This window comes from Budorcas taxicolor, chromosome 3 (genome assembly GCF_023091745.1).
Source record: "Budorcas taxicolor isolate Tak-1 chromosome 3, Takin1.1, whole genome shotgun sequence".
Taxonomy (NCBI): domain Eukaryota; kingdom Metazoa; phylum Chordata; class Mammalia; order Artiodactyla; family Bovidae; genus Budorcas; species Budorcas taxicolor.
In genome coordinates this window covers 59,750,074-59,765,174 of record NC_068912.1, presented here as the reverse complement: position 1 = coordinate 59,765,174, position 15,101 = coordinate 59,750,074, and the positions used below count along the sequence as shown (strand labels likewise).

The following is a 15,101-nucleotide window of genomic DNA, read 5'->3' as shown; positions in this document are numbered from 1 at the left end:
ATGTGAAAGGATACTCAATATTTATAATTACATATTAGAGAAATGCAAATAAAAACTGCATTGAGGTATCACCTCACACTGGTCAGAATGACCATAATCAAAAGTCTACAAATAATAAGTGCTAGAGAAGATGTGGAGAAAAAGAATCCTGCTACATAGTTGATGCAGCCATTATGTGTAGAACAGTATTAAGGTTCCTTAAAAAACTAAAAATGGAGATTCCATATGATCCTGCAATCCTACTTCTGGGTATATATCCAGAGGAAACCATAATTTGAAAAGACAGATGCACCCCAATGTTCTTTGCAGCACTATTTACAGTAGCCAAGAAATGGAAGCAACCTAAATGTCCATCAGTAGATGAATAGATAAAGATGTGGTGTATATGTACATGATGGGATATTTACTGAGCCATGAAAGTAATGAAATAATGTCATTTGCAGCATCTAAGTCTAGGATGGACCTAGAGATTATCATACTAGTGACATAAGTCAAACAGAGAAAGAAATATTATGTGATATTGTTTATATATGGAATACAAAGCAATGATATTAGTGCATTCATTGTTATTTACTTGAAGAGTAAATTTCAGTTTTATCAGTTGAATTATTAAACACATGCAATAGAATGACTTACATTGACACCAGGTTTCAACAGTACGTGAACTGTGAACTTCCAGAAATTCAAACTGGATTTAGAAAAGGCAGAGAAACCAGAGATCAAATTGCCAACATCCGCTGGATCATCGAAAAAGCAAGAGAGTTCCAGAAAAATAACTACTTCTGCTTTAGTGACTAAAGCCAAAGCCTTTGACTGTGTGGATCACAACAAACTGTGGAAAATTCTTAAACAGATGGGAATGCCAGACCACCTTACATGCCTCCTGAGAAACCTGTATGCAGGTCAAGAAGCAGCAGTTAGAACTGGACATGAAACAACAGTCTGTTTGCAGATCGGGAATGGAGTACGTCAAAGCTGTATATTGCCACCCTGCTTATTTAACTTATATGCAGAGTACATCATGAGAAACGCTGGACTGGATAAAGCACAAGCTGGAATCATGATTGCCAGGAGAAATATCAATAACCTCAGATATGCAGATGACACCACCCTTATGGCAAAAAGTGAAGAACTAAAGAGCCTCTTGATGAAAGTGAAAGAGGAGAGTGAAAACGGCTTAAAACTCAACATTCAGAAAATGAAGATCATAACATCTGGTCCCATCACTTCATGGCAACTAGATGGGGAAACAGTAGAAACAGTGACAAGCTTTATTTTGGGGGCTCCAAAATCACTGCAGATGGTGACTGCGGCCATGAAATTAAAAGACACTTGCTCCTTGGAAGAAAAGTTATGACCAACCTAGACAGCATATTAAAAAGCAGAGACATTACTTTGCCGACAAAGGTCCGTCTAGTCAAAGCTATGGCTTTTCCAGTAGTTGTGTATGGATGTGAGAGTTGGACTGTAAAGAAAGCTGAGCACCAAAAAATTGTTGCTTTTGAACTGTGGTGTTGGAGAAGCCTCTTGAGAGTCCCTTGGACTGCAAGGAGATCCAACCAGTCCATCCTAAAGGAAATCAGTCTGAATGTTCATTGGAAGGATTGATGCTGAAGCTGAAACTCCGATACTCTGGCCACCTGATGCAAAGAACTGACTCATTTGAAAGGACCCTGATGCTGGGAAGGATTGAAGGCAGGAGGAGAAGGGGTTGACAGAGGATGAGATGGTTGGATGGCATCACCGACTCAATGGACATGAGTCTGAGTAAGCTCCGGGAGTTGGTGATGGACAGGGAGGCCTGGCATGCTACAGTCCATGGGGTCACAAAGAGTTGGACACGACTGAGCAACTGAACTGAACTACACCTCCAGATGATTTTATTGTCACTTTTAATTTGCATTCCTATTACCACACAAAGGTAATAGTTTTAGTGTATGTGGATTGTATTGCTGATCCTGTTCACACTGTTCACTGAACTCAGGGTAGGCAAGGCTTTAGCTAAGAGGCTGGAAGAAGACACGAGGAGCTGTAAGAATTGCAGACACATTTATTCTCTCCTGGCTCACACAGTGGCCATAACAAAGCCTCTCCTCTGGCTGACACAGCAGCCATAGCAGTAGCCACAACATAACCATAATGTATCCATAATGTAGCCAGAACATAATCTCACATAACATAATCATGATGCTGCCCCGGAGTAGCCCCAAAGCAGCAGCAGCCAGCACTTTCATGTGAAGCTCATACAGACACACCACACAAAACTGCTGGTGACCATCAGGTATCTTATAACATGTGTGAGCAGTGCTATAAGTGATCTCAGCTGTTATTTAGTGGTGCAAAGTCATTGTTTACAGGTCATAGGGCGAGAGAGCTAGAGAGCATGGGGTGAGAGAGCCTGACTGGTGCCATCTTGTTAATTTCCCCACAGGGATACATTATTATTTCAATAATAATTTATACATAATAGGTTTGTATATATTTTCTAACAAAATACTGAATTCTATATGTAAAGAACAAGCATCTCTATTATATTTTGTCTTATGGAGAAATTCAAGGACGAATTACTTGATTCTTAGATTGAGGTAACAGAAATTTAGTGATTTATTTTGACTTATTTTAATTGACAGTTGAAGCCTTGTTGTTTAACATGATTGAGTTGTTTAATTTAAAATGTTAATTAAGCAGGGAAAAATTTGAAAACCTGTATACTGTAACAAATATCAAGTCTTTATATTGTACATGTCAAACTAATAATGTTATATATCAGTTATAGCTAAAAAAATAATTAAAAATTAAATTTGAATATTTATAATATATTGCTACTACCTAATGAATTCGAAGGGCTTCCCAGGTGGCTAAGTAGTAAAGAATCTTCCTGAGATGCAGGAGATGTTGGTTCAATCCCTAGTATAGGAATATCCCCTGGAGTAGGAAATAGCAATCCTCTGCAGTATTATTGCCTGGAAAATTCCGTGGACAGAGGAGCCTGGTGGGCCACAGTCCATGGGATTGCAAAGAATTGGACATGACTGAGCACGCACAAATGAATCAGAATATCTGAATTATTCATGCTTTAAATATTAAGCTTCTGTTTTTCTGGTAATCATGATTGAAGGAAGTAAAAGAAAAATGGCAAATCTTGATTTGTGATCTTACAGACATTATGTACCCAAGAATGACATTTTGACTTATTGGAGTATAGATAGGAATATGTGGAGGAAACAGTACTTAGCTAGTAATCAGCGTTTTAGATGGTGGCTAAAACTAGTAGTATTCAATAGAAATACAATGTGAGGCACATATGTCATTTTAAGGTTTTTAGTAGCTCCATTTTTTAAAAAGTAAAAATTAATCTTAATTAATAGAACTTTATTTAGCCCGAGGTATCTAAAATATTATCATTGCCATATGTAATTAACATAAAAATTACTAAGGTGTTTCGTATTCTTTTTTTCATATCAAGTTCCAAAATCTGATGTTTATTTTACACTAACAGTGCATTTCCCTTCAACTTGGCACCTTTCAAGTGTTAAATAACCTCATGTGGCTAGTGGCTACCATGTTGGACAGCACAACATAAGACTGGTTTGAGGTTTCAGTCCAACCTCTACTTTAAAACAAAAACAAAACTAACTTCTAACATGAAAAGGAGTAATGACTTAAGTCTCTAAAATTAAATCACTCATACACACATTTGTGCATCTTTGTCTACTGCCCTCTTTCACATCTCTTTTCTAGCTATGCTTCTTGAAAAAATAGTTTAATCACCCTGCCCACTAACCCACTTCCTATTAATCTTTAACCCCCAACAATTTAGCTGCCTCCTTTTTTATCTCCTACTTCTTGCTACTCTACTGAAATAACATTACTGTGGGTCACCAATCCAGTGACTTAATCACCAAGTCCAGTGGACTCTTTTTGCTCATCTTATGTGACTTTTTTAGAGCCTATGACTGTATAGACTGCTCTCTTAAAACTGTCTTGTCCCTGGACTTCTGGAACCCTATGCTCCTGACTAGACTGTTTTCTCTCTGGGCTCTTCTTTTTCATGTGCTTTTTCATATTTTGTTTTATTTTTTTCTTCTGCCTTATCTGTAAAGATTGCTAATCTCAACCTCTAGACTATCCACTCTTTCTATTTCATGTTCTGTATGCTTTCCCTGTATGCTGTTGTCCAAGCTTCAACTCATCCTTGAACTTTCTGCTCCTGATTTGTACAATCTGAGCATGGAGCTCTTAAGAGATCTATCTCAACTAGTTCTTAAACTAATTATCTAGATGAGATAATTGGATCTGAGAAAGGATAAGTGACTAGTATACTTGCATTGCTAGCACAACAATAAAATGTTTCAAATCTGTTTGTTTGAAGCATAATAGACCTAAAATACTATATTAGTTACAGGTGTACAACATAATGATTTGATATTTGTATACATTATAAAATGATGACTACAATAAATCTAATTACCATCTGTCACTGCACAAAGTTATCATAATATTACTGATTATAGGTGGCTCAGTGGTAAAGAATCCACCTGCCAATGCAGGAGATGCAGGTTCACTCCCTGGCTCAGAAAGATCCCCTAGAGGAGGAAATGATAACCCGCTCCAGTATGATTGCCTGGAAAATCCCATGGACAGAGGAGCCTGGTGGGCTACAGTCCATGGGGTCGCAAAGATCTGGACACAATTGATGAACCAAGCACAGCACAATGAGCACATTTTCCCTGTGGTGTACTTTATACTGTGACTCATTTATTTTGTAACTCTTTCTTTTGTAAGCTCTTAAAGTTTGTATCTCTTAATCTCCCTTACCTGTATCACTCATCCACCAAACCCCCTCCACTCTGAGTTCTCTGTATCTATGAGTCTGTTTCTGTTTTGTTATGTTTGTTCATTTGTTTTTTAGATTCAACATATAAGAGACATCATAATGGTACTTTTCTTTGTCTGTCTGACTTATTTTACTAAGCATAATACCCTCATACCCTCTAAGTCCACCTATGTTGTCACCAATGGCAAGATTTCCTTCTTTTTTTATGGCTGAGTCAATGCCATTTTATTCCATCTTCTTTAATAATCCATCTATTAATGGACACTTAGGTTACTTCCATATTTTGGCTATTATAAATAACACCGCAGTTAGCATAGAGGTACATATATCTTTTTGAATTAGTGTTTTTGTGTTCTTTAGAAAAATACTCTGAAGTGGAATTGCTGGATCATGTAATAGTTCTAATTTTTTGCGGAACCCCATTACTGTTTTCCATAGTGACTTTACCAATTTATCTTCCCATCAGCAGTACAGGAGGGTTCCATTTTCTCCACGTCCTTGCCAACAGTTGTTATTTGTGTCTTTTTGATAATAGACATTCTAATAGGTATATGGTGTTAGCTCATTGTGATTGTGATTTGCATTTCCCTTTTTGGGCTCCAAAATCACTGCAGATGGTGATTGCAGCCATGAAGTCGGAAGACACTTGCTCCTTGGAAGGAAAGTTATGACCAACCTAGATAGTATATTGAAAAGCAGTGATATTACTTTGCCAACAAAGGTCCATGTAGTCAAGGCTATGGTTTTTCCAGTGGTCATGTATGGATGTGAGAGTTGGACTGTGAAGAAAGCTGAGCACCGAAGAATTGATGCTTTTGAACTGTGGTGTTGGAGAAGACTCTTGAGAGTCCCTTGGACTGCAAGGAGATCCAACCAGTTCATTCTAAAGGAGATCAGTCCTGAGTATTCATTGGAAGGACTGATGCTGAAGCTGAACTCCAGTACTTTGGCCACCTCATGCAAAGAATTGACTCATTGGAAAAGACCCTGATGCTGGGAGGGATTGAGGGCAGGAGGAGAAGGGGATGACAGAAGATGAGATGGCTGGATGGCATCACTGACTTGATGCACATGAATTTGAGTGAACTCTGGGAGTTGGTGATGGACAGGGACAGGTGGATGGACAGGTGATGGACAGCCTGGCGTGCTGTGATTCATGGGTTGCAAAGGGTCAGACACAACTGAGCAACTGAACTGTACTGAACTGATAATGACTGATACTGAACATTTTTTCATGTGCCTGTTGACCTTCTGTATGTCATCTTTGGAAAAATGTGTTTTTGAGTCCTCTGCCCATTTTTCAATCTGGTTGTTTTTTGATATTCAGTTGTATGAGTTTTTTGTATATTTTGGATATTAACCCTTTACTAGATAATTGTTTGCAGAAATTTTCCTCATCTAGTTGGCTGTCTTCTTGTTTCGTTCATAGCTTCCTTTACTGTGCAGCAGCTTTTCAGTTTGATGTAGTCCCATATGTTTATTTTTGTTTTTGCTTCCCTTGCTTGAGGAGACGTATCCAAAAAAATTATTTCTAAGACAAGTATCAAGAGCATACTTTCTGTGTTTTCTTCTACGTGTTTAATAGTTTCAGGTCTTACAATAGTCTTTAATCTATTTTGAGTTTATTTTTGTATATGGTATGAGAAAATAATCCAGTTTGATTCTTTTGCTTATAGCAGTTCAATTTTCCCAACAGTATTTATTGAAGAGACTGTCTTTTTCCCCATTGTAGATTCTTGCCTTGTTCATTGGTAGATTAATTGACCATATAAGTATGGGTTTATTTCTGAGCTTTCTATTCTGTTTCGTTGGTCTGTCTTTCTTTATACCAGTACCATACTGCTTTGTTTACTATAGCTTTGTAGTATACTTTGAAATCAGGAAACATACCTGCAGCTTTATTCTTCTTTTGCAAGATTGTTTTGGCTATTCAGGGCTGTGTTTACAAATAAATTTTAGAATTATTTATTCTAGTTCTGTGAAAAACACCACTGGTATTTTGAAAAGAGATTGCATTGAATCTGTAAATTACTGTGGGTAGTATGGCCATTTTAACAATATTAAGTTTCCAATCCATGAGCACAGTGTGTCTTCCCATTTGTTTGTGTCATTTGTAATTTATATCATCAATGTGTTTTCATTTTCCAAGTACAGGTTTTTATCTCCTTGGTTAGATTTATCTGGATGTTTTGCTTTTTTTTTTTGATACAGTTGTAAGTGGGACTGTTTTGATTTCTCTTTGTGATAGTTTATTTTTAGTGTATTAAAACACAAAATATTCTTATATATTTTATATTGTGAAACCTTACTGAAATAATTTATTAGTTTTAATAGGTCTTTTGTGGCATCTAAAAACATTAAATGTTTAGCAGGGGGAAGTAAAAATGTAGGATTGTTAGAATGTGTTAAAATTTAAGAGATGATCGATTTAAATAACCATATATATATAGATTGCTATATATAAACTACTTGTATCCACAAACCAAAAATCTATAATACATACACACAAAAAAGAGGAAAGAATCCAAACGTAACATTAAAGATAGACATCAAATCATAAGGGAACTTATCAAAAGAAGAAAGGAACAAAATAAAACCTGAAAACAGTTACCCAAATGGCAATAAGTACATACCTATCAATAATTACTTCAAGTGTAAATGGACTAAAAGCTGAATAGATTAAAAGACAAAACAAAACCTATGTATATGTTGCCTACAAGAGACTCACTACAAATCTTAAAGACACACAGAGACTGTAAGTGAAGGGATGGTTAAAAAAAAAAAAAAAATGCCATGCAAATGGAAATGAAAGCTGGAATAGGAATGTTTATATTAAGACAAAATAGATTATAAAACAATGACTACAATAAGAGGCAAAGAGGGAATTACGTAATGAAAAAGGGGGCTAATCCAACAAGAAGTAATGACAATTATAAATGTGTATGTACCTACCATCGGAGTGGAGAAGGAAATGGCACCCCACTCCAGTACTCTTGCCTGGGAAATCCCTTGGACAGAGGAGCCTGGCGGGCTGCAGTCCATGGGGTTGCAAAGAGTCAGACACAACTGAGTGACTGCAAAACCATAGGAGCAGCTGAATACACATAGCAAATATTAACAAACATAAAGGAAGAAATTGATTGTAACATATTAATAGTAGGGGACTGTAATATCTCACTTATATCACTCAATTGGAGTGAGACAAAATCAATAAACACTGGTGTGAACTGATACGTTATACTAGATGAATTTAATACCTATATATCAAAAATTCTACCCCAAAGTAACAGAATACACATTCTTTTCAAGCGCACATGGAAATTCTCCAGGATAAATTAATACTGTTGCTGCTAAGTCGCTTCAGTCATGTCCAACTCTGTGCGACCCCATAGACGGCAGCCCACCAGGCTCCCCCATCCCTGGGATTCTCCAGGCAAGAACACTGGAGTGGGTTGCCATTTCCTTCTCCAATGCATGAAAGTGAAAAGTGAAAGTGAAGTCGCTCAGTCGTGTCTGCCTCCCAGCGACCCCATGGACTGCAGCCCACCAGGCTCCTCCGCCATGGTATTTTCCAGGCAAGAGTACTGGAGTGGGTTGGCATTGCCTTCTCCAAGGATAGATTAATGCTAGGCTACAGAACAAATCTTAATAAATATAAGAATGTTGAAATCATATCAGGCACCTTTTTTGACTACAATTATATGAAATGAGAAATCAACTACAAAAAAAAGTGCAAAAAACACAAACAACATGGAAGCTAAACAGTGTGCTACTAAACAACCACTGGGTTACTGAAGAAATCAAAGTGGAGAGAAAATACCTGGAAACAATGAAAATGAAACACAATGATCCAGAATCTGTGGGACACAGCAGAAGCATTTCTAAGAAGGAAGTTCATAGTGATACAAGCCTGCCTCAGGAAACAAGAAAAAAATTTCAGACAACCTAATCTTACACCTAAAGGAACTAGAAAAAGAAAAATAAACAAATCCCAAACTTAGTAGAAGGAAAAGAAATCATAAAGATCAGAACAGAAATAAATGAAATAGAGACTAAAAAAAAAAAAACCACGGTAGAAAAGATTACTGAAACCAAGAGCTGATTCTTTAAAAGATAAGCAAAATTAATAAGAACCTTTAACCAGACTCATCAAGTAAAAAAGAGAGGACTCAAATAAAATCAGAAATGAAAAAGAAGTTACAACTGTCACCACAGAAATACAGAGTATCACAAGAGATTACTATGCTAATAAAATGGACAAACTATAAGAAATGGATATTTCCTAGAAAAGTACACTCTCTCAAGCTTGAAATAGGAAGAAATAGAAAATATGAACATACCAATTACCAGTAATGAATCAGTAAAAAAAAAAAAAAAAACTTCCAACAAACAAAAGTTCAGGACCTAATGTCCTCACAGATGAATTCTACCAAATATTCAAGTAAGAGTTTTCATCCATCCTTCTCACACTATTCCAAAAAATCACAGAGGAGGGAATGCTTGTGACTTCTTTGAATGAGGCCAGCATCACCCTGATATCAAAACCAGTGAAACTACTCTGTATATTATAATGGTGGGTACATGTCATTACACATTTGTTCAAACCCATAGAATGTACAACACCAAGAGTGAACCTTGATCAATGGGGAGAATAATGGGTCAGTATAGGTTCATTGGTTGTAACAAATGTCCACTCTGGTGAAGAATGTTGATAATAGGGGCGGCTAGGCATGTGTGGGGGCAAAAGATACATGGGAAATCTTGTACTTTTTTATGTTTGATTCTGCTGTGAACCTGAAGCTGCTTTAAAAAAAAAATAAAATCAGTCTATGAATAAAAAGTAAACACAAAGCAACAATAATTCTCCAGCTAATGTTATATAATTTATTGTAATAAGTATGGACTAATAATGATTCAGCCACTTCATATTTTCAGGTAGGAAAAAACAGCAAGTTGCAATATCGCCAGTGTCACAAAGCTGGTTGAATAGAAAGTCTAGATTAAAACACAGGCCTTCTGACTCTCATTCAATTATTCTTTACTTAGCATTATTTTTATACTGTAATTTTATATCCTAATAATGGACAGTGTCTTTGATTACCTTTTTTTATACAAAGATTTTAAAGAATTTTTTATTTTTGGCTGTGCTAGGTCTTTGTTGCTGTACTCGGGCTTTCTCTAGTTGTAGTATTTGGGGCCTGTTGTCTAGTTGTGATGCGTGGGCTTCCCGTTGCCGTGACTTCTCATTTCGGAACACAGGCTCTAGAGTTGTGGCGCGTGTGATTAGTTGCTCCAAGGCATGTGCAGTCTTCCTGGACCAGGGATCATAGCGTGTCTTCTGCATTGCAAGGCAGATTCTTAACCACTGGACCACCAGGGAAGCCCTTTAATTACCTTTCTTATTAATGTTCAACTTTTTGAGCTCTGTGACTAACCCACACTGAAAATAAGCCTCTATCAAGAAAAGATGCCACTGCCTAAGGACTTACACAAGACAATTTATGTTTCCCTAAAGTCACCTTGTCTTAAATTCAGAATAGAACCTCTTTTGATATAAAATAACAGTCTTCATGAGGTCAAGATAAGTTGCTTTCCCTGCTATGGACTTGATTAATTAGACTATCCAAAGGAATTGATCAATTGATCAATCCTAAATGACCAATTTGTTATAAAGACCATCATTTTTGTCAATAGTTTATGGCTGTACAAATTGAAGTTTTAGAATTTGTTCTTGTATTTATTCAGATATAATGATATTAACAGATTGTTCATTGTTACCCACTTTTTAAAAATCATTGACTTTTCCTTAATCTTTAATTTTCTTGCTTATCTTCTCAAGATTTAAAATCAATACCTACTTATTACAGTTATTTGTGCCAGTTCTTTTAGTGACCAATAAGTCATTAAGACCCAAGTATTGTCATATATTAACTTTTTAGGTAATTTATTATGAGCCTCTTTCTTCATAGCTCTTGCTTCTTAACTGAAAATTATATTTGACATTCTGAAGACTAAATTTTAAACCTCTGTTAGATATTTCATTTGAGTCTGATAATTCTCTTTGGTAGTTATTATTATTATTTGTATTTAAGTTGGCAATCCTGCTTATGCAAGTTCATTATTATATGGAAAACTTTCTTCTTTTAAAATTATAGCAACTTTTTCTGAAACCCCCTCCCACCTCCCTCCCCACCCCATCCTTCTGAGTTGTCCCAGACCTGTATTCATGTCGATGTATGGCAAAACCACCACAATATTGTAATTAGTCTCCAATTAAAATAAATAAAAAATTATAGCAACTTTTAAATTTTGTTTAAATACATTAAATATATCTTTTCCTCTCAATTACAGGTTGTTAAACTGAAGCAAATAGAGCATACTTTGAATGAGAAAAGAATATTACAGGCAGTGAATTTTCCTTTTCTTGTTCGACTGGAATATGCTTTTAAGGTAAATTTTACTTCTATCCAAATAAAATATTTTCAACTTCACATTTTTTAAAATATGAAACTGTAATAGGATTCTAATCTATATGATAAAGCTGGAAAATATGGATAAACAAAAAAGTAATATATTTAGATTTTATGTAAGTCCTGTTGTGCTTAAAAACTTAGCTGACATTTGAAAAGGTTTTGATTGTTCTTGAGGAACTTGTTAAAGATAATATGTAATTTTTCATGAAATGGTATTATAAGATCAAATATTCCAGTTTATTAAAATTCATAGTGACATCTTATGAAGCATATCTTACACTCATACAAGTGGGTACACCCACATAACTTCTCCTCTTGAACCTTTTCTACTGTAGTCTCACCGTCTTCTTTTACTTGTAATTTGTGTTCTAGCCTCTTCATTTATTTGAAGCAAAATAGTCTTTGGCCCTCTACTCAAGTACCTTATAAAGTTGCAAAAGATTTATTCTTTAGTTGGCAGCTTTTCAGCTATTTGGGGTGATACTTGGCATCTCTCTACCAGTAGATTAATATGGAACATTTTAACCTTTCTCCTTTGTCCTCTTTTATTCGTTAAATCAAGTTGAAGACCTGTGTATTTAGAATGATGTTCAAAATTATTAATCTCTCTGACCTTATTTAGTGCATAAAATGTAAATATTCTTTTTCAAATATTTTTAAACTTTTGCTTACACTATAGCATTAAGTCATTACCACAGTGTTTAATTGTTCAAGAGTTAAGTGTTTCCTGTAAGAGCAGGAACAGCAAAAATCCCAGACCAATCTGTGGCAAGAGTACCAGGAAGAAAAATAAGTGCTCCAATGTCAAAAGTTAGAGCATGTTCCATTCATTCTCTATTTACTGATGTTAATAATCTATCAGAGTTTTAATTTGTCTTTTTCTAATTGTACATGGTATCATCTTAAAATATTTTCATGAGAAATAATCTAGGTTTCATAGTTTTGATTTATTTATTCTTTTTACTTGTTCATAGGATAATTCTAATTTATACATGGTTATGGAATATGTTCCTGGTGGTGAAATGTTTTCACATCTAAGAAGAATTGGAAGGTTCAGGTAACAAATACTTTATGCTTCTCAAATATTTATGTGCTGTGTGTTTGTTTTAAACCAAGTAAGTTTTTGTCAATGCTAAAAATTTATTTCATTTAAATTAGTAATATTTTAGCTATACAAACATTACCGAGTTTTAAAAGTTAACTAAAAACACCGTCATAGCAGTATAAATATTCTAGCATTAGTAGGTATCATGAGGGCCCATTATTTGAAGAATTTCCAGATACTATAAAAATTAATTGAATTTAAACTAATATTTAGTGAATAAATATTAGTAATATATCTCTGAGGAAGAGGCTTATGTAAGTATGAAGACAAGTAAGAAATATATTAATAAATATATAGAAAAGATAATCATAGTGGTAAAATTATGAAAGTTCGTTTTGCACAAATTTATTCTCCTAATGTTGCCATGTTGAGTTTTAAACATATGTATGTAACTTACACATATCTATATGTATAAATATGTAGCAAACATATGTATGTACATAAACATATGTATGTTTTAAACATATGTATCAGTTTTAAACATATGTATGTAATTTTTTTAAAAAGCAGCAACTTATCATTAAGTTATTGCTAATAAGGTCACACAGTTATTAAAATAGTTTTTAGATTCTGTTAGCTTTACCTGTGCATAATACTTTGTAAGCTCCTACTATTCATTAATAATCACTTTTAGAATTAGGCTAAAACCAAGAGCAAGTTCAACTTCATTCAATATACTATATATTGATATAATTAAAACATCATTATGAATTCAGATGACTGAAGATGAAACTTCATATTATAAAAATATGAATTGAGATTACCATGAAATTATATTCATAATAGGCCAATATGAGAGTTATTTTAGTTTCCTGAGGCCTAAACCACAATTCATTTATTAACCTAATATATAGGGCATCCAATATGTGTCAAGCACTGAGCTAATGCAGAGTAACTTCTATTTAATGATTTTTAACTCCCTGTTGTCCTGTCGTACACTCCTTGTCCAGGCAGTCCAGAATTGCCCTATGATAATTTAAAGTTTAACACTGAATTATCATACCTAAGCCTGTCTTCAAAAAATATTTTATCCATTTTCTGTGACTACTTCCTTTCTTTGCAACTCCCCACGCTCTTCTTTCTTTAACACTTGATAAAGAGGAAAGCAAGTGGTTGGCATAATTCACGCAGAGACACTATCTTTCTAACCTTTCACACATTATTTATACACTTGAAAGGTTGTTAACTCCAGCCTTGGAAACTTTAAGACAACAAGAAGACTGAATTGTTGTTGAGCATAGCACTAATCCAAATCAATGGAGTCATTACAATTCTCTACTTAGATAGTAGCTGTCTAGACTTAAAGCTCCTACAGCATTAAACTATCCTTATAGAATATTTTGCTCTTACCTTTCAACAATTTGATTAAAGGTCTATGTAATGTTTATGTACCTCCAATCAAACATTAATATGGACATAAATATAAAATGCTGAGTGCATCATATGTTTAGGATGATAAATATAAGATAAAAGTACATCTTATACAAACAGGCATATAAAGAAAATAGGAAGGGACTTCCTAGGTCAAACATTTCCAGAATTGGGGATAAATGTTTCAATGACCAGGGTGATTCTTCCAGTCTCCTTTACAGTATTCTCATTTCTTGTCATAAGACATGTGTTGTAGCTTGTTGCAGTGTTGTGATAGGGCTGGAGATGGAAGGATATTATAAAATATTGCCACAGAAAAGTTTTTCTTCTCATATTCATTCATTAATTTAACAAATATTTGCTGAACACTTGGTATGTATCAGGCTAGGACCTTGGAAATATAGTACATGACAAGCAAAAGGAACAGCATATACAATCTTTTTTTTAGAATTCCTATTTCTGGTGCTACCAAATCAAACTCATATGAACCATCTTGAGGGAAATTCTATTCATAGTTAAGGTTGTTCATTGAGGACACAAATCTGAAAGTCATTGCAGTATACTAGGAAGATTAGCAGAATTCAAATGAAGACAAACCAGAAACTCAAACTGGAAAATCAGTACATCCTTTTGGAATAATACTTAGAATGTGGCATCAAGATTACCCTAATCTGTCAGTTAATCTGTGCTTCCCGGGCAGCTCAGTGGTTAAGAATTCCCCTGCCAATGCAGGAGACTTCCCTGATAGCTCAGTTGGTAAAGAATCCACCTGCAATTCAGGAGACCCCGATTTGATCCCTGGTTTGGGAAGATCCCCTAGAGAAGGGAAAGGCTACCCACTCCAGTATTCTGGCCTGGAGTATAGTCCATGGGGTTGCAAAGAGTTGGACATGACTGAGCAACTTTCACACACACACATCAGTTCGATCCCTGGGTCAGGAAGATCCCCTGGAGAAAGAAATGGCAACCCACACCAGTATTCATGCCTGGAAAACCTCGTGGACAGAGAAGCCTGGTGGGCTATTGTCCATGGAGTTGCAAAAGAGCTGGACATGACTGAGTGACTAAACAACAGAAGCAGCAACAAATCAGTTAATCTAATCTATGCATCCAGAATTGTGTGTATTTATGTAAATATACAGATTATACCTATGTTTAGATATTTGTAGAAACATGCACAGTGAAAGATTTGGAAATTCAAACACCAGGATTGAATCTGGTTTCTGAATGAGATTATTAGTATCTTTATTCTTCATTAGTATTTTATGGCTTTTTTTCTATAATGAGCATATGTCCCTTTTGTAATAATAACACC

The 15,101-nt window shown here is 35.2% G+C and overlaps 1 protein-coding gene across 1 annotated transcript in view; it reads left to right on the top strand.

Annotated features, from left to right (window-relative positions):
- Nucleotides 1-15,101, top strand: part of PRKACB (protein kinase cAMP-activated catalytic subunit beta) — a 142,141-nt gene that overhangs the window by 98,823 nt on the left and 28,217 nt on the right. The window contains exons 4-5 of the mRNA XM_052636692.1: nucleotides 11,189-11,287; nucleotides 12,285-12,367. Of these exons, the coding sequence (XP_052492652.1) occupies nucleotides 11,189-11,287; nucleotides 12,285-12,367 (182 nt within the window). The remainder of the gene's footprint in view (nucleotides 1-11,188; nucleotides 11,288-12,284; nucleotides 12,368-15,101) is intronic.